Consider the following 27,946-nt stretch of genomic DNA (forward strand, 5'->3'; position numbering starts at 1 on the left):
CTTCAGACTGGGTACCGTGTGTCTGAACACAGCACCATTTTGTGCCGGTGCCCGGGTACTAGTGCCCGGGCACCAAGTGTGAACACTGCCTTAGAAGCGAAATAATTACGCAATCCAGACGCGTAAACTCAGACAGTACATAACACGAAGTGCGAGAAAATCAAATTGAATGCATTTTTTAGAGAATAATTTTCCTCAAGATTCCCTCTATCTTGATATCAGCTTCTTCGTGAATCTTCGCGCCATGTTATCTTAAAACATCTCTGATACTTTTATTTCTGTGCTTGATGTTATAAGCCGAGAAGTTTGGAGATAAGAGAATTAAATTCACACTTACCTGACCCGTGAAACTTTACCAGCAGAAGAATGAGAAGGTAAATGTCATAATCACGGTAAGACACCATCTTATCAGACCTTTGCTGAAGCTTCAAAGAGGAAGTTTTTGCCTTTTACTCCTACGGAAGTTACTTAAAGGGATAAACGAGAAGGCCCTTTTCGTTTTGAGACTGGGACTGAGTGTCACGATCATCCTCGTGAAATTGTCGGCGTAGTCGGCAAAATTGCCTAAATAACATGGCGGATGGGGCAATTGATGGAAGAAAACTCGATTTATGCTAAACACTCGGCACATGTGCTTAAATTGTAGAAGCTTCCCTTTCGGAGAGACGTTCCATTCAGAGTGAATAATGCGTAATGTGTGGAATGAGCATGACTCGATGGCACCGATATCGATCAAGCGCTTATGAAGCTAAATGCAAGTAACGCAAATAAAAAGTAAATTATAACAGGCAGTTTTTAACTCCTCTTTCTTGTTTATCAACGGTGGATTCTTTCCCAAGGGCTACTAAATAATATAAAGGTATTGTTCCGCTGATCTATCCCCAATAGGGATGCACAAGAGTACCGGTATTCCTGAGGCTGGAAACTGAAGTTAAGCGAATTAGAAGCGAAATAATTACGCAATCCAGACGCGTAAACTCAGACAGTACATAATACGAAGTGCGGGAAAATCAAATTGAATGCATTTTTTAGAGAATAATTTTCCTTAAGATTTCCTCTATCTTGATATCAGCTTCTTCGTGGCTCCTCGAACCATGTTATCTAAAAACATCCCTGAGACTTTTATTTGTGCCCGATTTAAAATCAGCCGAGAAACTACTACACGAACACGAGCTGGAAATAACAACTAAATTTTTTCATGTATTACAGCTACGATGTTGGCAAAGGTGAGTCTAAAGTCAGAGGGGCGCCTCAGATTAACTCTGGTTACGAGAGGGAATGTTAAGTGGAGGGATGAAGGGGTGTAGCACTTATGGGGAGACCAAGAGTGGAGCGGGGGAAGGTCTAAAACTTCCTGCTGTAGAATTCCATAAAATTTGCAAATTAAATCTTCTATTAATTTTGATTTTGACAGACAGGTGTGTAATTCCCTCACTTTGGTTTTTTTTGGAAAAAAAATTTGAAAATTGAATAGAATAAGAAATAAAACCACTACACAATTTCAACAGCTAAAATGTCGTAACTAGCCTGAAAAAAGGTGGGTTTATATGTAGTTTTCAATACTCTATTCAGATATGATCCAAACGTCAATACCTACAGGACATGCCTCTCGCTCGGACTTATTGACAAACTGACTGACTGACTACCAGAAAAAATTGATGAATGAGTGACTGAGTGAATAAATGTCCTTTTAATATCACTGGTAAGCGTGTATATGATTCCCATCAGAGCACTTAAAGGCAGACAGGTGATAAACCTTTGTAACCTGGCCGAAAGCACCTTTTACCAATGATTTTCCATATTTTCACATGATCCTTTGACATTTCCCAGGAGCGAGTTGATAGATGAAGTGTTGCGTAATCATCAACTTGGCCTGCAGTTTGAGTACGAATATCACTTGATTCTTGTTTCCCTTACATCTATGTATTTTGCAGGATTTTAGACAGAGTCACTTGCAACAGAATAGCCTAAATTAATATATTTTATCTCCATATCTTTCTGAAAAGAAAAATATATATTAGCTCGATATATTCAAACACAGCATTCCTTGCAAACATTTTCACTGCGTAATTGGTATCTCTCTCCAGACTCCCAAAAGTGTGACTTGTTGTACCAGGATCAGTAATATTCACACTGTCCCTCTCAGTGTCAACCTTTAAAATCATTAGGTATCCTGTGATAAGACTCCCTCCATCATCAGCTGGAGCTTTTCATCTTACTGTTGGTGAACATGCTTGAAAATCTTCCACAGATGATGCCATGGATGGTGGGTCTGGTTTCTCTACAAACGAGTAAATAAAAACTTGAACTATCCTTGTTCCATAATCATCAAAGTATGAGGAAATAATCAATTTATAACGTACAGTAATGTGATAAAATATGCTACTCAATTGTTACATGTATAGAGAAAGTCTGAGAAAGCATACAATTTTGATTTACAGAACATCATGCTTATTAAAATAGCAATGTTAGGAGATGATTCATTAATTCTCAAATAATAACTTCCATGACAGGACGGAAAAACGCGTGGACTGTAAGTACCTCCCGTTGTCCCATACAAAGCCTTAGAAAACTTTTCTAAGGCTTTGTATGGAACAACGGGAGGTACTTACAGTGCATGCATTATCCGTCCTGTCATGAAGAAAGTTACAGGATCAGTATTGTCTGGCGTCGGTCTTTCAAAAAAGTGCCTAATTATGTTAAACGGCCTCAACATCTGCATGTACGCAGTGTTATTGTATACACTCGATTTCAAAACGTTGACGCCTAAAAAACATGAAGTGGGAAGTTTGGAGAGCACGAGAGAAGCATACGAGTTGCTCGAGGCGTAGCCGAAAGCAACTCTAGCATCTTGAGTAAATATGATGTACGAACAGCTAACTGAGCATGAACCAATTTCTTTATAACATAACATGCAGATACAAGATGTGCACAAAACGAAAAGTATATTACAACTCAGTATGTTGGGTTTAGCAGGTAACGGTTTCTACCCGAAAACTATGACAAGACAAAAACGACTAAGAAATATCTCAAGACCAAGTCTTTATTAAAAGAATTGCAATTTTCTGCTTAGAAGCGAGAAAAGAACGACTTTCATGCATGTTCGAGACCGTGTAGTAGATTCAGCATGTTGAATCGCTGTTTACTAGAATTCACAGCCAGAACATTGCGCAGGTTTGTCTTCAAAATTTTGAGAATGCATGACTTTAAACAAAGTCTTCTATTGAACAACACTGTTGGGACATAACTACACTTCAAAATAATATTTACTGTTTTAATTACAAAGCATTTACGACACCCGTGTGAAAGATTTACCATGCTTGAAGTTTTGCACAAATCTGTCTCGATAGGCTGAAAGGTGTTCCCTTTACATATTTACCAACCATTTACATCGAAATTCTGTTTCCTTTCGTTATCATCTTCTCAATGAGCACGGAAGCTTACTTTTCATCCTTTTATTTCGTTTTGATTATCTGTAATATGAATGACTGTAAGAACACGATGGAGATCTACCTATCTTAAGTCCGGTTTGCACAAGTACTGATTAACTGAACGAAACTTAGTAGTTCACAACTGCAATATGATTTTGGTAAGAGCATTAAATGCACATTTTCAGTAGTAAATCTCGCTATCATGGTTAGTTCAAAGTAGCCGGTCCTATGACTTTTTTTACGCAAAGCAACAAACCTCACTAACCCGCCAGAGGAGCGATTACGAACATCAGTAGTCATAAAGTAATTAGGGATTATCTGGACTTTACGCATCGCTGATAAATCTGTTCCTTCTTAGGAAACCAATATCTATTTATCGCTAATGCATAGCAGATGGATCTTTTAAGCTATGTTCTAAGAATTATGTGAATAATGAGTGACCCCCCATGAGTAATATGCAGCTGAATTTGATTACATTGATGATCATTTCAAGTGCAAGAATGACTCAACATTATTATAATTTAACTGATTTAAAACATCGTTTCATTAAATGCCCATTTCTAACCTTGACGCAATGCGGTCGTTTGTTTTTGTTTTTAACTACCGCTTCTGTTTAAATAGCGCCGCTGATTGGTCACGTTGTCTCAAAATACCTACTGCGTTTTCTTCGATGAGTTTGAAGAGCTTGTCAAAATAGTTGTGTTTAAAACAGTTCTATACGTTTTAATCCGGTATAGAACCAGATGAATCCATTGATTTAGTAGATTCCGAGGCAGCAAACGCTTATGGATCGGTTGTTGCGAAGAAGGAACAAGAAAATCCTTGTGAGCATTTCGAAGAAGGTGAACATGTTGATCCACCATGTTTTCATTCATTCATCAATTTTTTTTTTTAATTGAAGTTTGCCATCCTTATTAATAGGACAAAGGGTCATTTAAAGTTTCCTGCCCGTGGAAAGGCGCTTGCGCTCGAAAGAGTGGTCGAGGTTGTTGTCCATGCAAAGCAGCAGATAAGAATTGACACGCAAACCGTCAGTGTCGCTGACGTTCTTGCAATGAAGTGACTAAACTTAAAATAATTAAACGTCCGGTTGTCCGATATTTTTCCATATTTCTCTTTGAAATCAAAAAATATTTATATGAAAATGTTCTACCTTTATTTACAATCCTCAAGCACTTCCAGGCAGCTTAAAATTTCGAACTTGATGTTTTTCGCTAACCCTGTGTACAGCCATCCAAACGCTTGACACTTAAAAACTTTTAAATGACACGGCTGGAAACGGTCCTCAAATAATTCCATATTTCTTTTTGAAATATACCAATTTTTCGTTGTAAAATATTCTACCTTCATTTACAATCCTCAAGCGCTTCTAGAAAGTGAAAAAATTCCAACGTTGTCCGTTTCGCTGACCTTGTTCACAGAGTGCGAAGAGATCCAATCGTGACACTTTTTCAAAAAATTTTCACCAGACATCACTGCACACGGTCTTCGAATTACTAAACGTCCGGCAGTCTGATGTTTTTCCATATTTCTCTTTGAAAAATACCAATTTCTATTGGAAAATTTTTTTTACTTTCATTTGGAATCCTCAAGTGCTTCTAGAAAGTGAAAAAATTCGAAGGTTGTCCTTTTCGCCGACTCTGTTCACAGAGTACTAAGAGATCCAAACGTGACACTTAAAAAAAATTATTCTTCGGATTCTACCGGAAAAAATTCAAAATACAGTAAGGAAACTGTAAAATGACGGACGGCGAATGTATTTACCGTAAAACAGTTGACTACATGTCCAGGATGGCTCTTGAGAAAGACGATTTTAAAAGGTTTTCAGCGATCAGGGAATTTCGTGTAATAGGAAATTGGGCCGAGGCATCAAGCTTGGAAATAGGCCTTTAAGTGAAGCTGTAATGTAAATGTTATCCATGAGTGGTGCATGTCCTTTTGTGTTTTATGAAGACGCGTAATAATTTTTTCATTAAGGTCTAGAAGTATAGCCAATTCTTTAATTTAGCGCTCGTATAGAACTATGTCAGAACCAACAGCATTTCGAATGAAACATTGGGGAATTTAGACGTTATGGCTAATTTTCCAAATTCAGTACATGTCGGTGTAACAGCCGTTTCGGACACATTCAGGAGAAAAAATTGGCGACCAAAAGCGTTCTCTTTGCTTACTGTGGAGTTTATACTATGAACATTGGCTGATTGTTGCTGCATATAATTGGAACTCATTTCAATTTCATCTCTCACGGTTAGACCACTAATCAAGCAAGTTCCAAAATTTTGCTCGGCTTTTCAGTACCTTCGATTCTTTTGTGCCGACCACAAAACCGTTAATACGAAGAAAAAAAGGGGTATAATGTCGACTCCATTACAACATCAAGGCGCGCGCACTGTAAGACAAAGACTCAGGCACTTGTCCACTTAGAGCTGCTAAAAGACTTCATTAGCTCTGATGAATTAAGTAGACAGAATGTTCTAAAGGCTTCCCTGTAAATGCGACAAAGTTAACATCGCCAAGACTGGGGACCTACATACAGGAAGAAGCATAACAGAGACATTCGACGTGCTATGAGGCCGACCTCCACCATTTCAGAGCACGTCCACAACATCAGACATTATACCCGCTCTGAAACTCATCACGATCCTTCCCTTACAAGCGCAGAGTAAAAGTTGCGACACCCATAAACCTTCGCCCAATAAGATCAAAATGAACAGAGGAACTAAAGAATCCCATAAGCAAACCTTGGTGCCAAGGATAATCAAAGTGCTCTGTGAGCAAACTCGTGAACTGACACATGATTTTTTGGATTATGTTTAATGTTATCTGGTTTAGGGAATTTTGTGGTTGATTGTCATATCTAGAGTACGAGCAGTAGTTCAGTGTTCGCTAATGTAGCAAAGAAATAAAGTAGCGTTGGGATAAGAAGGCATTACAATTGAAGTGATCATGCTATTACATTTGACAAGGGTGGATGATGTCATGTGTTTTAAACGTATATCATTTTTGTTTCTGGTTCAAAAGAAAAGGTTGGAAGTAAATGTGGGTGAAAAGTGAAATTTACTGTCTATCATTGTAAATATTAGAAAATCAAGGCAATACTGTCTTAATGGAATCAAGGATTGTAAATTACAATTTTATGAAAAACGAAGGTTGTTCTGTTATTTCAGTGTGAATCATTGCATGCCTACCAGTCGCTGGCGCCGCTTGTTGAAACTAAAACGAAAAAAAAAACTCTTTTAAGATTATCATTGGCTTCTTTTTCACCCCACCACTATTCTTAACAACAAAGGTCGCCATTTCGTTTGTTTATTGCTCGCTAAAAACTATAAAATGCACTCAAAAGCCTAAAATCGAAAAAAATTTTACAGGAATCGACCAATCGAACGAGCGAGCGAGAGAGCGAGTGCCATTCCACACATCGTATCTACAACTCGCTCTTGCGCATGCGCGCAATTCACGAGTTAAAAAAATCAGGCTGTGGAACATTATGAATAACCATAAACATTTTTTAAAGGCGCTTCAAGAAGAAAACAAATTGCAATTTCCTGCTCTGCTGACTTTTCCGAAACACCACTTTAATTTGGCCTGATGGGTTTTTAACTAAAAAAAAGGACTAAAAAGGAACGAGCTTTAATTTTGCATGAAATTTCGCCAAATATTCTTTTTCTGATCCATTGGCATCTATTGCTCCGCCGTGAGAATATGTTCATTATAGCTTTTCATTATTTTTTCTAGTATGTTTTTTTTTGGTCATATTTCAGGACATTTGATTAAAGCTCATTAATGACAATGACTTGATGCATCCCGAAATCAAGTCAGTCATAAATGTTTCTTTCTCTGGCGATAATTTCATTGAAAATGTTGTATACATTAAGACATACTTTTTCCATCTACAACGTCCTTTACGGAAACACATTTCTACTTGTGTTGCTCATCATCAATGTCCATGTGTACACGTTTCAGGTCGTGTATACACGTCACTACATGTGCACTTGCCGACCAGATAGAACGGCACTGCGGAACTTGCATCTCGATTTACGGGTGTTTAACACTGTGAGAAAAAATATTAGTAACCCAGTACTACAAATTATACCGACGTATATTTCTTTTTCAAACTCAGATTAGCTTTAGCTAACTCGCATGCTCTAAAAGGCTTCGTGCGAAATCTGAGACGTACTGCAAGAGATTAACAAACAGCACTGCTAGATGACAACTTATTTTAAAGTACCTTAAGAGGTCCTCTCACAGTGTGCCTAAACACAAGGTCGAACGAATGAATGCCAGAGTGCTGTATTGCCTCGCGTGTAGCAAACAGCAGAAGATGGATACTCTCCTCCCAGTCTTTCATTGCCTCTAATTCGTCGGAAAAATTAGATTCGTAACTACATAAACGACGAAGTCTGAGAAACTGCGAAAAAGGAATGGAATTCTTTACGTTTAATGGATGCGAATATGAATATAACAAGTAACTATGTGAGTAAAACATGGTAAACACTGTCATCTATTATATCCTCTTAAAGAAATTTACTCATTTTTCCCGGCAACCACCATTTCTGCCCTTCCAAAAACTTTAAATCTTAAACTGTACTCTCTTTTAGTCCTACCACACCTAGTGTTTGACAAAGTTCAACATCTACAGAATTGTCAGCAAAAACCTTAAAAAAATGTAAATAAAAATTTCAGTGGATTCCCCCCCTTTGACCCTCCTCTTGCATCATTTTTGACCATTTCTCAAGCAACCGCTGCTCCAAAATGAAAGAGCGTTGTTTTCATATTAAGTACTGTTTCTAGTGCAACTGTTTACATCAGTTGAGAAAAGAAGGGTTTTGACTAAAAGGTAACTTAGATTATAATTATGTACGATTGATCAACTTTTAACCTCTACTGAGAGTTACAGGAGAACGTGGTCTCTTGAAACATGTAAAAAAAAGCGATTTTTTGAACTTCCGAAAACTCTTTTTCGCGTAACGTTGATTTGGTTTTGTCTATCCTTCGGAAAAGAGAACTAGAGAGATGGGTTAAGATATAATAGATCAATGTCGTGGAGTAAAAGATGTAAACTTGTGTACGGCATCATCAGGCAGATAGAGTCAACTCCAAACTTTTCAACACTTTTATTATTAAAAAAAAATTAGAGTTATTACATTAACAACGCATCCAAGAAAAAGAGGCTTGAACACGAACCTAGGACCAGTTTCGTTGAGTAATAGTATATGGTACGTGAAAACCATCTGGCTTTTGGGCCAAATAACATACTTTCTTGCAGAAGTAATTTGCCAAGTATACTTTTGATTAGAATACCGTTAATTTTAGTTATACTTTCAGTGTAAAAGTATTTCGAGTTGGTATCGCAAGTGAAGACGGTCTTAGAGAATGCAGTTTATGCGCACGATTTGCTTTCCTGCAAACAAGCGGGCTTTGCGGCAAAATTTTTTTTAGCAATTTATTAGAATTGTACACAGTTATGGCACTCAGAGCGAGATCTCATCAATCTTGTAAATTTGATTTTTTCCGGGCTGTCCTGCCTTTCAGAATTGAGCCAGAAAATAAACTGAACTCGAACGCTTGTGTCGAGCATACGTGTAAGTGCTTAATATGTTAAAGAGAAAATGAGAGTATACTTTATCTGTAAAACTTATAAAAGCGTTTCAGCGTTTAAGAACATAAAGTCAATTGAATTACAACGTTCCAGCCTAACTGCTTAACATAACATGCCTATTTCTACCAAGTAAGCGTGTAAGGAAAAGATGATTAATCGCTGAAACTTGTTTGGGCGAAGTGTGCAAAATGTTAGCCAGTCACATACTGTGGACGTGTATCTAACTACACCGTTAAATCCTCGACGTTTGCATACAACTGCTTGTCGTACATTGTCATGTTGATCATCTTCTGCAGAGCAAAACAATATAGTAATCAGCATTGGTAAAAAAGTGTTCCTCTTACCTAAAAAGCGATTATCCTTAACATTCGTCAGCTTTTTTACATCAAAACAAATTCAAGGAGAAAGTATTTTATGGCTTCGTCGTCTGCTACTCTAGGTACTTCTAAATGCAGTTTTGCAATCATTCTATGATCTTTTAAATAACCACTAAATGTCAATTGTAATTGAGACATTCTAGTGCGCTTCTTTGCTTCAGAGACACAACAAAAAGATGCGATCCAAACTTCGTAAAAATTACAGAGATGGGTACATATTACTACGCTATCTAGGCTTAATGCTGTTAAGTTTAACCCTAATTAGCTGAGCCTTAGTCAGTCAGTCCTTCGTGAAAAGAAACTTTCGTGTTGATCAAAATTCTCACCTTGTGTAGGGTTTCCATGTCCTTAAGCTGAGTTTTCAATTTAGTGAAAGTTGGTCTTGCATCTGGGTCATTCTTCCAGCATTTCATCATGATCTGATACCTGGTATTGTTCAAATGACCTGTTAAAGATTTGAAGAACGTTTCCTTGTACGATGAGAGAGAACGAGTTAAAAAAGAAAACTTACAATTTTTCATCAACGTGTTGTGGTTTAGGCATCCTGTATCCATCCTGAAGTAAGTTTGCAATTTTTTTTCCATCCATTCGTGGGTAAGGTGAACCGCCTGGAAGAACCATAAGACCATCGAAATATAAATGAATATCAATGAAACACCACCAATGTCACTTGATGGAGTTTGAGATTGCATGGGGAAGCTCGTTACGTTTGTCTAACTGAACACGATACATTGTAAATATACAACAACAACAAAAAAAAACCAAACAAACATAGCCTCATAAACTCCCATTCGATGATACCTATGGTGAAAATCTCGTACAGCAGGACTCCATAACTCCATCTGTAGAATGACAAATCAATCAAATATAAATTAGGTGACTGAAGACATTAACATTATTTGCTAAAACTAAAATATGTGTATTCTTTGACAAAGCATAGTATTCATATCCTGATTAAAATTGATAACTCTTTTTGGAAAATTGCTGAGGGAAATAATCGGGTATACTTACACGTCACTTTTGGTGGTATATTTACCATACAACAAGGCCTCGTAAGCTGTCCACTTCACGGGAAGACGGCCCTAAAGATTTTAAATATCACTTCGTGAAACAGCTAAAAAATTATAGGAAGCGACTAGTCAAAGACAGAGATATTTACAGTTATACTCGTATACGCATGGCTAATTTTTTCATTAGGGTCCGATCCAAGGAATTCATGATCAAAATCAGGAATGTATCAGCTTTACCACAACAACGATTGTGGAAGATCACTAAACTGAACGATATGTAGTACCGCCCCCACTTCCCCTCTTTCTTGATTACCTTAGTCTTTCGTTCATAAATATTTTCCTCCTGCACATCTCTGGCCATTCCGAAGTCTGTCACTTTACAAGTTTCCTTTTGTCCAACCAACACATTACGGGCCGCAAGGTCTCGGTGAATGATCTAAGAAAGAATTGTTGCAACAGCAAATATTAGCGATTGCAGAAGAAAAAGAATTGAATTGACACGGTTCCGGTAGGAAAAAAGAAATGTCTAGCCACATAATATGGTGTGCGTATTTTTCTTTCTTCCAAATGGTAGAAAATTAAATTCACTATAATTACTGCCTCATATTCCATAGAGTAGCAAACTACTTTATTTGTGCAATACGTAATTATTTCATAGAACGCCTATCTTAAGTTTTTAATGTAAATAGGATTTCTATAATGTGGCAGTTTAGAGACCAAAGACGAATTTTTGAATTTCAAGTTTTAATTCCTTCTCTTTCTTGTCACTAAAGTGGATATTTGTTGTACACTTAGTTTGGGCTGAATATGTTAAAAGATCCTATACATTCACGTCTCTGCCTCTGCATACACGAGAAAAACACAGGTATTTTATTTTAATTGGGTGTACTTGCAACGATGCACAAATGTCGCCATTCGCACATTGAAATAAAAGTTAGTCGATGACGTCAAAATTGTGAGGTATCCCGGCCTTAAAGAAAAATAGCGTCAACAACACGGTAAGAACACGTTTGCATCTCCCGGGCGTGATCTTGGGAAGATATAACATTCTATGCAAGACAAAGCTTAACATGACGATACACCTTACAAGAAGGTTTAGAATTGTTTGTCATTTGTGCGATTTTTTTTTTCAATTAACTTACAGATTTTGAGGACAAGTAACTCATTCCATCAGCAATTTGCCAAGCAAACTTCATCAGCTGCTGTGACGTCAGATTTGTTTGTGGCTTGATATCTGGGTCTTTGTAGTAAGTGTCTTTTAATCCACGGCTCTTTGTCAGGTAACCCAGCAGATCCCCAAAAGGCACATATTCAATCAAAACCAACAGCTGTTCTGAAAAAATTAAGCAATTTTATTGATACATGACTCTAAAAAAAAATGACTACTAAAGACAATAAATGAATAGCCCAGTCGTGGTCAATGCTTTTGAAGACATCGCATGCACGAGAACAAGATGTAGCTTTGCGAAGAGAAGGAGAAAATATATGTAACGGTCTCATAAGAAGGAACAGACCAAATATTCTCTTAGAAAATGCCTTTCTGCTTATACAACAGAATGGTCTGTTGAGTGGCAAATATTTGGTCTTGGTCTATCAGTAAATCCAGGAGTGTCTATGTTGGCTAAAAAAGATAAAATTATCTTATGCAATGGTTTTTTTGTCGTGCTTCATTGTGAAGCAGTGACTCATCCATTGAAGCAAATTATCAATGACGAGAAAGCGTCACAGAGTAAATCATTAGCAAAATATGTACAACAATACAACAATACAACGCATAACCAAAGCGTACCAGATTCTGTAACACATCCCAGAAGTTCAATGACGTAAGGATGTGGTTTCAGCTGCTTCATTGTGTCAAGTTCTTTCATCAAATCTCTCTTGTCCGATTCAGCAGCGTTTGCTGGAGCGTTAAAAACAAGGAGTTAAATTTGGTTAAAGGGAAGATTATGGGAAATACCAAAATAATAACATACGTCATGAAATGGCAAATAGCTAAAAATATACGGTAACCCGGTAACATTTCCGGAATTATTGTCGGCTAAGACTGTCGTTCAATTTACTGTACAAAAGCTCACTTTTCAGCATTTTAATAGCCACTGTGGTCGTTTCAGGACTCCCTCGAAGTCCTGCCGCTGTTCCCTTGGCAACCTGACCAAAAGCACCTTTACCAATGATTTTTTCTATGGTCACTTGATATCTTGGAACTTCCCAGCAGCGTGTTAACGGATGAAGAGGCACGTAATCAGCACCTGGAGCTGTTCTTTGTGCTTTTCTATTATCTTTGTTGACGTCTATGAGATCCATGTATTCCGCAGGAGGCTGAGTGAGCTTTCTTGAAGCGGGCTGACTTGGTTCGATATCTTCTAATTCTGTTTCATTCTATTAAACCAACAAACCGTTAAGATTTCATATAAAAAAGCTGTTATTAAAACCAGTAAACAGTTCTACATGGTTATAAAAATCAGTTTACCTATTTTCATCAGACAAACCTTTACATTCTTGCATAACAAAAGGTTATAGATAGTTTACAATCTCTATTGTCCTTATTATTTCTAACATTTTGTCCTCTGCTTTTGAAACTATCATGTCCAATGGAGTGATCGTGGTTCATAGCATATTTGCCCAAGCTACAAACTGAAACACGAAGATTGTCGATTGGTTTTGCGATTTTTTGACAAATACACGCACAAAAAAAACTCTTGCTGTACTCAGCGCCTAGACTAACGTTTAGAATATAAGGCATCAAGAAAATAAGACGGCCAAAAATGCGCGAAAACAATTCTTTAGAAAGCAAATATCAACCGGGTGCAGACCAGTTAGCGATCTATGAAGTGAAGCCACACAGTTGAACCAGGGACAACTCAAGGAAAATCCATGGAGCAGCTTGGTAAAGGATATCATCCTAGGAAAAAGACCTTATCGAGTCAAACTTCCTCCTCTATTTCATTGTATCTGCCGATGCTTTTTTTTTTGTAGAACCACACCTTTTTTCCTACCTATTACTTACTTATCTTATTTGCTGCAAGCGTTTATTTCTTTACAGAAAGTAGAGGTAAAGTGATATTACATAATTTCTTTCCACACGAACGTAACCACAATGTCTTAGCTGTTACTTACGTCGTAAACACCTCTATCATCTTCATAAGTCCTACAATTGAGGAAGCATACGAATATTTAAAAAAAGCTGACAATTTCATCAGCTTCAAGTGGAGTTTTGTGTTAAGATGAAACCATATCTGGCACATTACAGCGACAGAATCCAAGTGCCAGTAAATTCGTACCTCTGTTTCCCTACAGCGTCTGAAAAAGAACGAAAGGAAAAAAAGACAAATGATGTGGATGTGGGTCAAAATTTTGTTTTAAAATGAATCTTCCAGCCAAACCCTCTAATTATGATTTTTTACTTACCTTTCCTTCGTAACCAGATTATGTAAATAATTTGAAGAAGGCTTGTGAAGGCAAGAACCCCAATGATGGCTAACAAGACGTGGTTAGATGGGCAGTTACACTCCTCAGGACCTAAAATGATTCATTTTACAAAGCTTGATCAAGTAAAATTCAAAATTCAAACAATATTTACACTGATCCTGGTCAATAAACTGCTCTCACTACATAGCTTAGGCTAATAACCGAAAAACTACCTCCCATTGGCTAGGTACTGAGGAAAAGTACGGTCTAATCTTTCTATAATAATTTCTAAAAGTAAGATTTTGTTTAATTGAATAACAACAACAACGACAAAAAACTGAAACCTGGAAATATGTCACTCACCGGAAATTAGTTGTTTAATTACACAGATACGGAATACAATTAGAAAAAGTTTTTTTTTCGTAAGAACACTTTGACATGGTTTGATGCTACTCTGGTTTAAAGATTTAATGAATAGGCCATCTTACAGTTGAGTACTTAGTTGCCAAGCCTTTAATTTGGAGTGAGGATTAAGTTGACATGTTGTAATAGAGACCAGTATCTAGCTAGCATGATAACAAGTCATTTACATTTGAAAAGCAATAAGGCTTGTATCATAACAAGGTCGCCTTCAGCCTCACTACTCCTCAAAGGCTTGGCAACCAAGCATGCAACTGTAAAATGGACTGAGAGTAACCTGGAAGTTACAATTCATAAACACAACGTTTCAACATTCCTGTGTAGTGCCTTCATCAGGGGTGATCTAATCGTTGCAACAAGAGGTCCTTTTATGAGCTCACCAGGCAGCTGCCCTTTTTTCTGACGAGGTGTAAATATGCGTCAGGTAGTAAGCTGCCATCATCATGATTTAAAGGAGCGTGGGCAGAGTTCATATGACAGGCTTCCAAACAAAGGCGCTGGTGGTAACATCGATTAGTGGGGAAAATTTTAGAATTATCTCACCCAATTGTATGGTTAGTTAGGCATGTGTGCTCCGACAAAGCCGATTTGTCTTATTTATAAAAGAAGACCGCTTTTTGATGCTCTTTCAAACGTGTACCAAACTGACGTTTGGTCTGTCCGATACACTCGTGATCACAGTCATTGCACGGAATAGAATAAAAAGCGTCGGTTAGTTGTTCATTTGTGATAGGATCCTTAGGTTTGGCAAAAATATACCACAAAGTCTGAAAAGATTTTTGAGAAACTTTAACGTTGTGGTTATTAATAATTCTCTTGATGGGTCCCGTAACACCCTGAATGTAAGGAATAACTGCAAAACCAGTCGCTAATTCCTTCTCATCAAAACTATTACTAGTTGTAACTTCATTCATTCAATCTTTAAACCAGAGTAACATGAAACCATGTCTGATTATGCACCTGGTTACTTTGCGAACTTCAATGTAGTTAACAATTTCTTTGTTAAATTTACCTTTTACCGTGCTTTCTGAGCCGTCTGTGGGTAGAAAAACTTGTTTAATCGAAGCTGGATTGACTTTAAAACCTCCAAGTTTGTTTTGTCTCGCAGCATTGGACAGGACAGTCAAAATATTGTTGACGACTACGCTTTGATTGAACCTCATCATGAAGTCAAGAACAACACTGCCACACCTGGATAGAGAGAGGGAGAGAGAGAGAGAGAGGGGGGGGGGTGGTGGAAGCAAAGAATATCATCATCACAAATATTTGTACTTTGGTGATTTTTAAGTGTTAAAATACATAAATACATTGAGATTTAAACAATGTAGTAAACCAAGGTAAATAACATTAATTTATGTCACTCTGTCTCAATATATTGCTGTACATGAAAGGATATGTACCTCAAATTAACTACGATTTTCTAGAGCAGAAAAACAGGTTTTAAAACTCCTTCCCCCATTTGCTGTTTCACTGTAAAAGACAGAGTGTACCTTACCTGGTGTTCAAAGTGTTGGCGGATGAGCAGCCAAACCTGAAGGCAATTTGACAAGCCTGAAAGAACATATAAAGAGAAAATTTATATTCAAATGCTTGTTACATATTGAAGATGGTTCAAAATATCATTTTTTAACAAAAATATAAATCTTTCATTTCAAGAGCAAATTGATTAAGATTCCCTTTTCATAATAAATCTTATTGTAGTATTCCATACATTCCGGTATTTGGATCAATTCGATTATCTAACCATTTCTGGAAATTTCGCAGCAACTTCTGAGCGTCTGCTACAGTCCTCCTGTATTGTCGCTGTCAGGTAAACTTCTGTGCTTACTGTTTGAAATGGAGAAAAACAAAATACGACTGAAAATGAACGTCTGTTTGTTTGTACAAGAATTGTCATTTAAACTCATTTACAAAAAACAGCCTTTACTTGCAAAGAACACTGACATAAAATGCACGGTTAGGAGGGCGGATTTAAAAGACGATTTTTTTCCTTGATTTCTGCAGCTACGTAGCATGGAATGATTAGAGTGTCTGTCTAACGACTCGTGTTGATCATTTATTTAGAGTGTATTTCTGACCAAAAAGTTGTCTACATCTTATGCGAAAATAATATAACAGTTTTTGGATCATTTTGGAGTAATTTAAAATTGTTAAAAGGATAGGTCTTACCGCGCGATTGTGACAGTAAAATGGAATACGATCATTCTCTTCCTTCTGTGACGTTTGTAGACTATTTAATTACTATTTAACAAATTTATATATTTACTATTTAACAAATGGAGCAATAGTATGTGCTCTGTTCTGTTGTAAAGCACGCGGGGTGCGGCTAGAGCACAAAAGAAGAGTAGGGAAAAACACGAGACGTAGTCGAGTGTTTCTCCCCGCTTCTTGAAGGCTCTAGCCGCTTCCCTAAATGGTTTACAACGGAAAAGAGCACAGACAAGGCTTCTCTATTTGTTTTATGATAAAGAATCCGTTAAATTCTCTACGCATTACTTTAAATTTTCAAAACAAACTTTATTTCCAAAGCGAACAACAGTGTCGTCAGCATGCTCTATACTCTCATAAAGCACACCACAATAAGCCAATCGGGATCCTGTTAGAGTGGTTTAAATAATATAATTGGCCGCACAGGACTAAAGCTGTCAAAAATGTCAAACCATCAAAGGTCAAAAACCATCGAAGTTCACATTCTGCAATAGTTTACAAACTTAATAGTTCAGCAAGTCGAATTTAACTCTTTGGCCTGAAGCCTTTTAGTCTCTAATACAGAGTCTGAAAGTGAAATGTTCAGTGAAATCCGGCCCCAAGTTTTTTGCACATGGCGATTAGAAAACAAACTGTTGAAGCGTGTATTTCATGAATGAACGACAGCCGAATTTACCGGAATATGAAGATTGCTCAGAATGACAGCGCCGCAAAACTCGGCTGCAGTGACTGATGTGGCCTTCCACTCGACGCCTCGGAAAGGATATCAGAGCAGAGTCTAAGTTGTTCTTTAGAAGGACGGCCGATGTAATTTTTGAGGCTTACTTGACTGCGATGACCGGAGATCGCCATGATGAGCTAGCTACGTTGGACCTCAGCATGACACCGTCATGACTAGTATGAGTTTTAACAGTTACGCCAGTTTGGCTGTATTTTTCATCATTCCTGTTTTGCTCGGTTTTGTTTTTGAACACAAAACTGTATATATTACACGAGCGTTAGCAGTGTTTGATTTTACCCCTAGTAAGCTTGCAATCTAAATGTGTGAAAACCTTCAAAACTCGGACTGTCCATTTCGTTTACTCTTCGAGGATTTTTGTCTCTGCTCACGTTATAATAACGTCAATTACGGCGCCTGACATGTTTACAAACCTTTGTTTGGTGCTTCTGTCGCTATTTGCCGCCTTGCCTGTTCCGCAATTTCACTTTCAATTAAAGAAAAAGACTTGGGAAAATTCCAGGAGAAAGTCGGACATAGTGCAATTTGGCAGATGGCGTGACAGCTTTAGCTCAGCTCTATGCTCTATACTCCCATAGAGCACGCTCTTTCAACCAATGACAGTGCACGTTATATCCGAACTTTATTATAATATTATTTAATTAACAAGTTAATTAAAATTTAGTAACAGAAAACATTGCAAAACAATTGGCCTCTAGTTGGCACACAAATATCAACTGCGACGTAAGTGAAATTTTTCTCACTGATTCAGGTTTTTGCAGACGAAGAATTCACACGTAAAAACTTTGATGTTGATGACACGGAAAGTGCTTGAAAACTAAGTAAAGAGAAGGATAAACTGTTGAAAGGGGAGAATAGGATTCATTTGAACATACCTCCATCTGCCTTGACTTGCTCGATATTTGATTCCTCTTGTTTTAGGCTTTCACCAAGCTCATTACTGAGTTGCAGTAATGGCAAACTGATACACCTTTCCTCTCTCCAACGCTATTTTCAATTCTCTCACAGAAACATCTCTGATTTTCCTTATTATTGTCCACTGTCCTACTTTCCCATCAGTCACTACTCTTTGGTACACTGTATACATGGTAGTGTCTTTTCCATTACTTTCTGGTTCCTTCCACTTTAGGGTAATTGTTCCGTCTATTGTTTCACCTGGCAGTTCGTCTATTTCGACCACATCAGGGGCTCCTAGATTGATGTCAACAACATGAACGGCGTGAAATTTCTAATAATTATACAACTTCTTGTTACAAACCTGGTCACAATTTACCAGTGACTAAATAATCTGTAAATTGGTCGAAGATCTTTTTGGAATATTTTTGAAGCAAAAGTGTATAACAAGCAAAATTAAGTTAAGTACTGAGATGAATTCAAAATAATTTGAAAGGGCAAAAAGTGATAATGAGAAGCCTAAATAATGGTCCGTTGTAGCCTAAAACAAATACCGCATGTACAACGAGAACCGGAATGATACACTGACCTTTAATGGCATTTAATTGCTACTTACAAATGATGAAATGAAAGGACTGATGCATAGATGATGTCGTCATTCGCCATTAATTTGTGTCATGTAATGACGGAAAGAATGCGCATGACTTAGTTCAGGCATTCGGCAATGACACAGCGGAAAATGAGTGCACATGCTCCGCTTCTCGAGCCATTTGAGCGTACAGGGCTACGATTCTTCTGCTGTAAACATAAGCTGATGCCGGTTTTCCGCCGAGAAAACAAGTCTTTTTTCTCCAGGGGGTTTGCCAACTGAAGAGGTAATGAAACGCTAGAGCAATATCAGGTGCGACGAACTTCATAGCCATGCTACGGTTGCTCAACTTCAGTCACTAAATTCACACCTGTTACCACAATACTTTTTTTTTTGTCGAATGAGATATGTGGCAGATGAGGTTTCGAAAGAAACTTTCCTCAAAACGACAACCTTAGATGTTTTGGTTTGGGCTAATCCCTGTAAAAGCTATGGGAATTTCAAAAATGCCGCCATTTTACCTCGATAGACATTATATACAGAGGAGTATAATTTTACTGACGGTATTACTGACTGGAAATGGCTCTAAAACTACTAATTTGTTATTCCGTGACATAGTTTTGAAAGAAAATCGTTACACACAAACCTAGTGTCAACAAAAGAAGCACTACATATGCAAAAAAATAGACGGTTTTACGCTGTAAGTGTGCTGAAAATGTCAATAAATTAAATAGCAAATCCTGATAGCTATGGGGCCCATGGAGGTTTGATTCTTTTTAAGTGCTTTGAATATAGCTGGTAGGTATTTAAGAAAATAATATTCATCCATCTTAATTATACGCAAGAGGTTTAATTTTGTGGTTTAGCTTTTTTTAAAAATACCTATCTCAAACTTTCTTCGTACGTCGCAATTTTTCCTGTTTTATCAGGATACAGCTTATAGCTTGACTTCTGTCACTCGCACTCTGTTTTTTTGTGCTCGTACTTTTCTCATCTTCAAGAAAATATACGGAGGATTCTTTGAGGCCGTCCACAAACTGTTTCACGACCTTTCCCCATAATATTGGCATATTAAAAGCGATTTTCATGAAAGGCCCATTTTCAAACTTCAATTCTTTTGTCGACCGATTTGTGAAAATCGCCTCACTGTCAAAAGGGACAGTTGGTTTAAGAAAATAACTTTTAGAAACATGTTTCTTGGTCTTTCACACCAAACATATTACCTATGCTAAAGGATGAAAAAACAACCTTAATATCTATGTAACTACGATAACGCTTAACAGTGGCGAACCCTTTTTTGTTTGACAACAGAACAAGAGCCAATGTAAGGCAATTTGACATAAAAGGTCGGCGTAAACCATTAAGTTTCTTTCATCTCACCTACTTTCACCTGTGGTTTATTTAGTATTACGCTTCTTCAAACGTAGGTACTTCTCAAATAACCATTAGAAAGGAAAAGCAAACTGGCCATTAAGAAGGGGACAAACACTTAAAATCAAAAATCTTATAATGTGGTGAGTAGAAAACATCGTTAAATCTGGGAAAAATCTAAGTTGGCAAAAAATGATTGGTGTAAAGTGTTCAGTCACGAAATCACTTGCGATTCCATACCTTCAAACTTGGTCTTAATCGTCCTTACAATAGGATCTCCCTCGAATACAAAATTTCTGGAAAACAGTTTCACTGTGTAGTTGGTATTTTTCTCCAAACCACGAAACGAATAAGTAGTCGTCCCTGGATCGGCGATATTATTCTTTTCGATCTGCGTTTCACCCTTTTGTAAGACCATTCGGTATCCTGTAATCGGACTTCCTCCATCATCAGCTGGTGCAGTCCATCTTATTGTTATCAAAGTTGCTTGAATGACTGATTCTGATGATTTGATGGATGCTTTCCCTGGTTTCTCTTCATAGTGCCATAAAAAAGGGATCATTTTGAGCAAAAAAAAAAAGGAAGAAGAAATTTTGTTTTGGTGATTACCTCGCAACAAGTTTTGTCACAATACTAAGGATGAATGCAAGTCCTTGTATTATTACAGCTTTATGAATGTACATGCTGCTGCCGTATAAATTAGCCAAGGGCCTAATAGAAAAAGAAAAAAATTAGAGTCCACGATTGAGGAAGTTTCATATGGATACTCGCATGGGAGGATGTCGTCAATCTGCCTGAAGTTCAACGCTCTTTTGCAACGTCTTTAACGCTACCAAAGGGCAAGGTGTCGACAGAGTTTACTTCTAATACACCAAAAACAGTGATAACGAGTAAAGGCAAAATAAAATGCTGACCTAATATGCAGTTTTTCTTTCATCAAAATACACTGATCTTTTTTACTCACTTATCTGATTTATCCTTATTAATTTCTCATCAGATGGAACAAGTGCATTGGTAGCAATGCACTTGTAATCACCAAAATCTTGATCACCTCTGAGTGGTACTTGTACTTTGTTTTCTCTGCCTCTGACTCTGTTTATTTCACTTCCTTCAGGTTTGTACCAAGAGAGTGTTGGTGTAGGAATACCATCAGAAAGACACTTCAAAGTCACTGTCTGGCCAATCCAAGACTTCTTTGATGACGTGGTGACAGTTTGAATTGTGGGCGGGTCTGAGAATAAATAAAAATGCAATAAGCGTTTGAATAAGTAATTGGTGATACTTCATATCAATCATAACATTGACGAGCGTTATCATTCCACTTCTGTGTCACTGAGCGAAATATGCCACAGTATTACACCTTAGAACAGGGCAAAAATACGTGGCAAGATATCGGTTGCACTAAACGATCCAAACTTTTATTTTTTGGTTTTGTTCTTTGAATTTAACTGTTATAGAAGCGAACTTTCAAGCAGGAAAGAAAACAAAGAACACTTTAATGATTTAGTTCTAGTTGTTTTTGCCTTTCGCGTACACCTTATGCGATCGATACGATGCACAGATAAGGCCGTAGGATGTAATTCACAGACTAAAATTAAAATACTGAAAATAATAGTGGAATTATCGTAGTAGTATCAACTGAGTTGATAACGTAAATTGGCCACGGTAAAGAGTTAAAAAGCTGACATTTCGAGCGTTAGCCCTAAGCTCTGTCGAAGAGCTAACGCTCGAATCGTCACCTTTTTGACTCTTTACAGTGGCCAATTTACGTTATCAACTCAGTTGATAACACTAAATTACCCAGTTATACTTTCCCACCGACGCAGCACCATAGTTTCTTTAGAAACTTACCCCCTTTATTTAAGTCAAAAGTGATGAAGTACGCATACTCGAATGCAGATCTTCGGTGCAGCACATGAGGCATTACGCGAGGGCTTTACTTGGGCTTGTAGTTGTGAAGCCGCGCAAATTGTAGTTGAAAACACTACTGATTATTAGTATTTTGCAATTCTAATCAACATACTTGCAAGCAACAACACTTACAGTTTAGGCTATGTCTACCGGAATAAATCATAGACAGGAAAAGGAGAGAAGTAGTAATATGTGCGCGCGAGTCTGAAAAACGTGAATAACGAGAAACGACATGAAAAAAATGGGCAAGAAAACAGCGAGATGAACGCAAACGAGGAAATGGGAAAGCTAATGTAAAGGGGAAAATATGTAGTGTATAGCAACGTGAGGAAGAAAGACATAATGCTCCAGAAAACAGAGTGAAAAAAGTCAACAACAAAGAGAACGCGAATGGGGCCGAGAACGCAGAGGAGGTAAGTTGAGTCTAGTTTGAGTTTTCTCCCACGCTAAGGCCTGGAAAAGGCGAAAACTTTTTAATCAATCTAGCTCCACTTTGAGTGATTCATTTCTATGTGATGAAGGAAGAAATAATCAATGGGCCTTTATCTAAAATTATTTGGCATTCGTGGTTTAAAATCCTTCGTGCCTGTATATCGCCTAAACAACATTTCAGACTGCTTTTATACTCCAAATTATTTCGTTTGGAATGTTTAATTCATTGGGGTGTAAAAGCAAAATAATAAAACTACGGATTACTTTTCCGTAAAATCTGGACAAACATTTTTGCCTAGATGGTTTTGAAATAATAGCGAACAGTGTAAGCAAGCTTCTATCATTTGCTCTTCAGTTAACTAAATTTACCTGTTATTCATTTTGAAAAAATGCACTTAGGTCGCAGATGCGTGATTTTACCCTAGAAACTAGGGTAACGGCCTTTAACGGAAAGTAAAATAAATTGAAGTTGAGCCAAAGATGTTCATGTTTACATGAAGTCTGGCGAGGTAATTTGATTTTGAAAATATTTCCATGTGAGAACCTGTCAAACTGGTAAGAAATTACGGGCCGCTAAAGTGTGATGCAAACAAACTTGCAGGTTTCATGGATTTGGTTCTGTTGCGAAAAGAGTGAACTGCAGTTTTTGGAAATGGTAATTTTTTTATCAATATGTTTTAATGCTGCCTACTCGACTCGCTCAAACCACAGCATATGCTTTGTCTCACCAAGCATGGGACCACTTCCTCAATAAAATAAAGCAGAGGCATGTTACCTAAAGTCTATGCTTCTGAATGCAGTTATGATAGGAATTATACATGCAATTGTTTCTCCATGTAAACTGAGTGCAATAGACGACCGTATAAGAAATTTTACCCAACAACATTACATCCTTCAAGTTGTGTATGCATTATCTAAATTCTCTCAAACAATAAGTTTGTTGTGAAAGGATGAGCGAAGTTTTCAGCTCTGCTACAAATATGCTCTCGGTAAGTCTTTCCAAGTTCTTTTGCTAAACCAGTTCCGTTGTTTTTTCAAGGAGTATACACACTTTTTTTTGTTACCCGCTCAAGATTGACACTCGGTTCATGCCCTGCCAGAGCTCAGCTAGTGGATGAACACCCTGTGTTTGGAGGATGGTTGAAAGTCCAAATCAGCAGGCCTAGGAGGGGCTGCAAAAAACCTGATAACTAGGTTTTCGATGTCCACCTTCAAGCCAGCCTGGCTGAAGAAAATGCAGGGGGCTTAACCCTAGCTAGCAGCCCAGCCAACACCCTACTCTGGGGTGAGATGCAAATGTCTCTGTGTGAAAAGCTCAGGGGGGGTTTCCTTTATGAGTTGAGTTCTTATTAGGCTGGATTTGCTTCGGTCTTTGTCCATTAATTAAGAGTCAGAAGCCATGCTTAATAGCATCTCTCCTTGAAGACCAGATCATTTTGGCTGGAGGTGGGGTGAGGTTGGGGATTTTTCAATTTTGGCAGTGTTTTTTCTTAGATGTTGACTTTGAGTTTCTTGCTTTTTTGGGTATGTTTTGGTAAATTTACACCTGTTTATATAAATATACCCGTTTTCTAAAATGTTGCAGTTTGAAAGTATATACAATTTTTCTCTTGTTATCAAAAAGGTGATTCAGATGCATATATAATTCACATCAAGAGAACTCTACTCTCTTTATAGTAGGAAGGTAAACAATGACTTAACATCAGCTATTGTATTGTTCCTTTGTCCTTATAATTTATTCTGTCGTCATCTTTTTTTATTGGAATATAAAGTGTATTTCTTAGAATTTTTCAATTGGAAAGTTTTGAGCATAGGTGTATTATTGTACAGTCAAAGATGTATTGAGCGGTCACCCTCAGAATATGGCGTTTCATAGAAGAGGGTTAATATTAAAAAATGATGAAAAATGCCATTTTATGCTGGAATTGATCACTTTATGTACAAAAACTCGTTAAAAATTCTACAAACCTTAATTTCGGGAAAGAAATTGGATTAAATTTTAATCAAAAAGTCTTCTTAGTTTTAATTGAGTGGTTCCGCTTTATTTGACCGTTCATTACAGATGGAAGACAATACAACCAGGCTGTTTTCACTCACTCAAAGGTGACCACGATCACTTAATAGAGGTGAACACTAAGAAGAGGAAAAAATAACATCAACTATGGAGAAAAAAAAATTGGGACTTTGACAACTGACCACTGAATACAGGGTGACCACTTCATATGGTGTTGCTTATAGGTAGGACTGTATCATGGATTCAGCGGCAAAAGCAGCTTTTTATAACATACTGAAATTAAGACTTACATTGCACTGTGACATAAGCTCTTACTGTCTTTTCCTGTATCCCTCCATTACTTGCGATGCATACATATTCTCCTGCATCATTCCTGCTACTACTGGTGATGTTCAACTGTTTGGTGTCAGACAAATAAATCCCAGATTTTTCCCATCTTATCTTAGGTTCAGGAAAACCCGAGGCATCACAACTCAAAAACAGAGGAGTTGACGCATTAACTGTTATATTCTGTGGCACTTCTGTAAACTGGACAGGAACTAGGTAAGAAGAGAGAAACAACAAAATTTTCACACCATAACATTAGAGTGCGATTTGTTTAAAACCATGCAGTTCATACGCTATAGAATGAGATTATAAAATGTAGCACATACATGAAAAAATAAAAAATTAAAAAGGAACTATCACTATGTCAGGAGATCAGAATTTGCATCAGTTTTAAAATACTCTAATGAAAAGGATAAGTACAGTTTTTGGCAGACACAGAGTAATCTATTTGGAATAATGTTATGTTTTGTTTTTTTTTTTTACCAAAAAAATAGAATCAGACCTAGGATTAATCTCAAACTTGTAACTAAATTGTATTTGTGAATCATTGTTAGGCTTGTTTCCTCATTATTAGGCACAAGTTCATCATAATTACCCATTGGTTTTTATCATTAGGCACCTGTTCATAATAGTTAGGCACAAGTTCATCATCATTAAGCACCTGTCCAACGCTATTAGACTTAAGTCCATCATTATTAGGCGCCAGTTTATTATCATCAGGCATAACTTTTTTTATTAGGCACCCATCTATTGTTAGGCACTGGTTAAATTTTTCAAGACAGGCATTCTTCACCAGCACTTTTTACAAGTGTGGCAAGCTTAGTAATGCTTGTGAAGGAGACACCTCTTCAGCTGGTGAGCAACGCAAAGATGTCTGTAAAGCCACACAACATCTGCCTCGTCCCCAGACTTTTTTTCTCCTTCCCCTCACCCACCTCACACTTCACGCTCATTCCCATTACTCCTAGGAAAAGCCTCTAGGGGGGGGGGGGGGGGGGGGCAACCTGAATACCAGGGTCTCTATTCTTCCCTGTCGGGGTTTGTAATTATTCAACGTGTGGGAGGTTTCATTGATGCGATGTTAACTGGTAAAAAAGTTTTTCCCGTTTTGGATGATCATTCCAAAGTATTCAAAATGCTCAAAGATATTTCTACCCACCATTTATGTTAAGTCTCACAATGGCTTCTACTCCATCTCCAGCATCATTATGTGGAACACATTTGTACTCGCCATAGTGCTGAGATCGATTGACGTTACTGAGAGTATACTCACTGTTGCTGCTATTACTTACGAGGCGGCCATTGAAATAGAACTTGTAAGTTGACACTTGAGGCACAGCAGCCATAACTATGCACTTGAATTTAATTGTGTCTCCTTCAGTGACGGTATTTTGTGAAGCATTGGTAGTGAGCCTCGCACCTTCGGGTTTGTCTAAAAATGAAAATCAAATCAAATTCTTAATCCCGGTTTATTTCATGGCTCATACATCCCCCCTAGTTTTAAATCATAACCCCTCGTAAAAGCATAAAGGGTGCATGATAATGCAATAAGGAAGGGTTAATCTTGTGAGTGGGTTAATCTAGTATCAATCCATAGAGTGCCTTGGTCAGAAAATTGCAGCAAGTTATCCACCAATGGTTAGAATGCTGACTTAAAGCAAAATACTTCAACTCACACATTGCACGCTGAAAAAGAATAGGATTACTGCAGCAAAATTAAAAATAACACCAACTATATTGTTACCGGGAGAGCTATTTTAAATCGTCTCTTAACTATAACAAGCAATTTGTGAAGGCCAACTTTACTTCTTATCGGACATGAAAACGTTGTTACTCATGCAGAATTTCTGGTGAAATTCCTCAATTTTGAACCAGAAGACGAGTGCAGCAGTGCCCTAGAGGCTGCACGTGGGAGGATCTAACCTCGTAAAAAGCGAAAACATAATTTGAATTTAAGACATTCCTTATTTTGCTCAACTGGTGCCAGGATGATATATTTATCTACGAACTCTCTGGGGAACAGAGCCTCCCTTGATTAATTTAAGAGAAACCTTTATTGGAGGACCTCATAGGCTAGGGAGAGGAGGATCTTCAAACTCACAAGGGATTTTTGGCTCAACTCCACTACGAAAAATGCAAACAAAGAATCCATTTTTTTTATTAACAATCCAAGCTTCCTCAAGTTTGCTGTTGGAAAGTACGCTGTCAAATAACATACAACCTGCTCCAGGGGTTGAGTAAGTAAAACTATGCCAAATTCATGAAAAATAGTATATGGCACGATAGTATCAGCCGAGCGAAAAACTTAAACAAAAAACCAGGAAGATTTAGGTCAGGTTGCGTTCATACGATTGTGCTTCGCTTCAGACTCTTAAAGTGAAATCAAATTCACTTTATTGACAGAAAGAAGGCGCCTCTGAAGTTTTATACGGCTTAAACATTTGGTAGAAAGAAAAGTGCGCATTTATACAAAAAAAAATTCGCCTAATGCATGCGAGTTCTTAAAGAGTTTTGACCAATGGCAAATGACACTTTCCCCACCAATGGGAAAACGTTTTGGAGTTGGGAGGTAGAGTGTATTAAATAACAAACTTCCGAATTTTTTTTTATTTCTTTAAGTATCTATAAAATCAACAACTAAAATTAAGCATAACTACTCGTTTGTGAACAAATTTTTTTTAAAGCATTTCCTTCTTGCATCAACAGGCCTTATTTCCATTGGCTGAAAATCAAAATAAAAATGAAACGCTATTCATTTCAAACGATCTTCAATTTTTTTATTTAAAAATAACTAAACGAGAAAAAGTTGACTTCACCCTTAGCACTTGAAGGAATATTTGTATAATTGTACAGAGACGGAATAGATATTACAGAAGCTACACATGCTGGTGAGCAAATCGTTGCAAGTGATCATATCTGTCCACTTCGACTGCTGTGAATCTGACGGAAAGGTTGAAAGTGTTACAAAGACTACTGTGCTGAGTTTTTCACTACTTTGAAGCTGGTGACAAAACACTGCCACGTTTTCTCAGCTGGCAAGACAAAGGGCGAGAATTCAAGTGCATTGAAGACTGATCGAGTTTCTGTGGCCCAACCTCAAACGGGCTCCAGATAACTAAGTATATTGGCTGTGGCCCTGGAGAGCGCTACCTTTGTACTCTCATCATAATCCCCAAGGTATAGGCCCTTTGCAGCTAGAGGTCACGTGCCTAGATA

The 27,946-nt window shown here is 37.5% G+C and overlaps 2 protein-coding genes across 4 annotated transcripts in view; both read right to left on the reverse strand.

The window, feature by feature from the left end:
* Positions 1 to 8,521: 8,521 nt before the first annotated feature.
* On the reverse strand, positions 8,522 to 10,506 carry LOC113664523 (tyrosine-protein kinase receptor Tie-1-like). 3 transcript variants are annotated; one of them, XM_089209159.1, is made up of 5 exons: positions 10,419 to 10,506; positions 10,209 to 10,249; positions 9,919 to 10,015; positions 9,734 to 9,833; positions 8,522 to 9,320 (listed from the first exon to the last, which is right to left on the reverse strand). In XM_089209159.1, the coding sequence occupies exons 3-5, from the start codon at positions 9,993 to 9,995 to the stop codon at positions 9,255 to 9,257; spliced, it is 243 nt and encodes an 80-aa protein (XP_089065285.1). In that variant the 5' UTR covers positions 9,996 to 10,015; positions 10,209 to 10,249; positions 10,419 to 10,506; the 3' UTR covers positions 8,522 to 9,254. The 3 variants fall into 3 exon arrangements, with proteins under 3 accessions (XP_089065285.1, XP_089065286.1, XP_089065284.1); XM_089209160.1 differs by lacking the exon at positions 10,419 to 10,506 and having other exon boundaries at positions 10,209 to 10,349; XM_089209158.1 differs by lacking the exons at positions 10,209 to 10,249; positions 10,419 to 10,506 and having other exon boundaries at positions 9,919 to 10,111.
* The window catches only part of LOC113670218 (uncharacterized), a 28,831-nt gene continuing 11,160 nt past the window's right edge, over positions 10,276 to 27,946 (reverse strand). The window contains 15 exon segments of the mRNA XM_089210808.1: positions 10,276 to 10,489; positions 10,731 to 10,853; positions 11,560 to 11,750; positions 12,207 to 12,317; positions 12,493 to 12,796; positions 13,535 to 13,565; positions 13,699 to 13,717; positions 13,826 to 13,936; positions 15,258 to 15,436; positions 15,741 to 15,796; positions 15,990 to 16,072; positions 18,068 to 18,131; positions 18,133 to 18,383; positions 20,287 to 20,580; positions 21,011 to 21,277. Coding sequence (XP_089066934.1) covers positions 10,415 to 10,489; positions 10,731 to 10,853; positions 11,560 to 11,750; positions 12,207 to 12,317; positions 12,493 to 12,796; positions 13,535 to 13,565; positions 13,699 to 13,717; positions 13,826 to 13,936; positions 15,258 to 15,436; positions 15,741 to 15,796; positions 15,990 to 16,072; positions 18,068 to 18,131; positions 18,133 to 18,383; positions 20,287 to 20,580; positions 21,011 to 21,277 — 2,159 coding nt within the window. The 3' untranslated portion in view covers positions 10,276 to 10,414.

This window comes from Pocillopora damicornis, chromosome 6 (genome assembly GCF_964200805.1).
Source record: "Pocillopora damicornis chromosome 6, jaPocDami1.2, whole genome shotgun sequence".
Classification (NCBI taxonomy): domain Eukaryota; kingdom Metazoa; phylum Cnidaria; class Anthozoa; order Scleractinia; family Pocilloporidae; genus Pocillopora; species Pocillopora damicornis.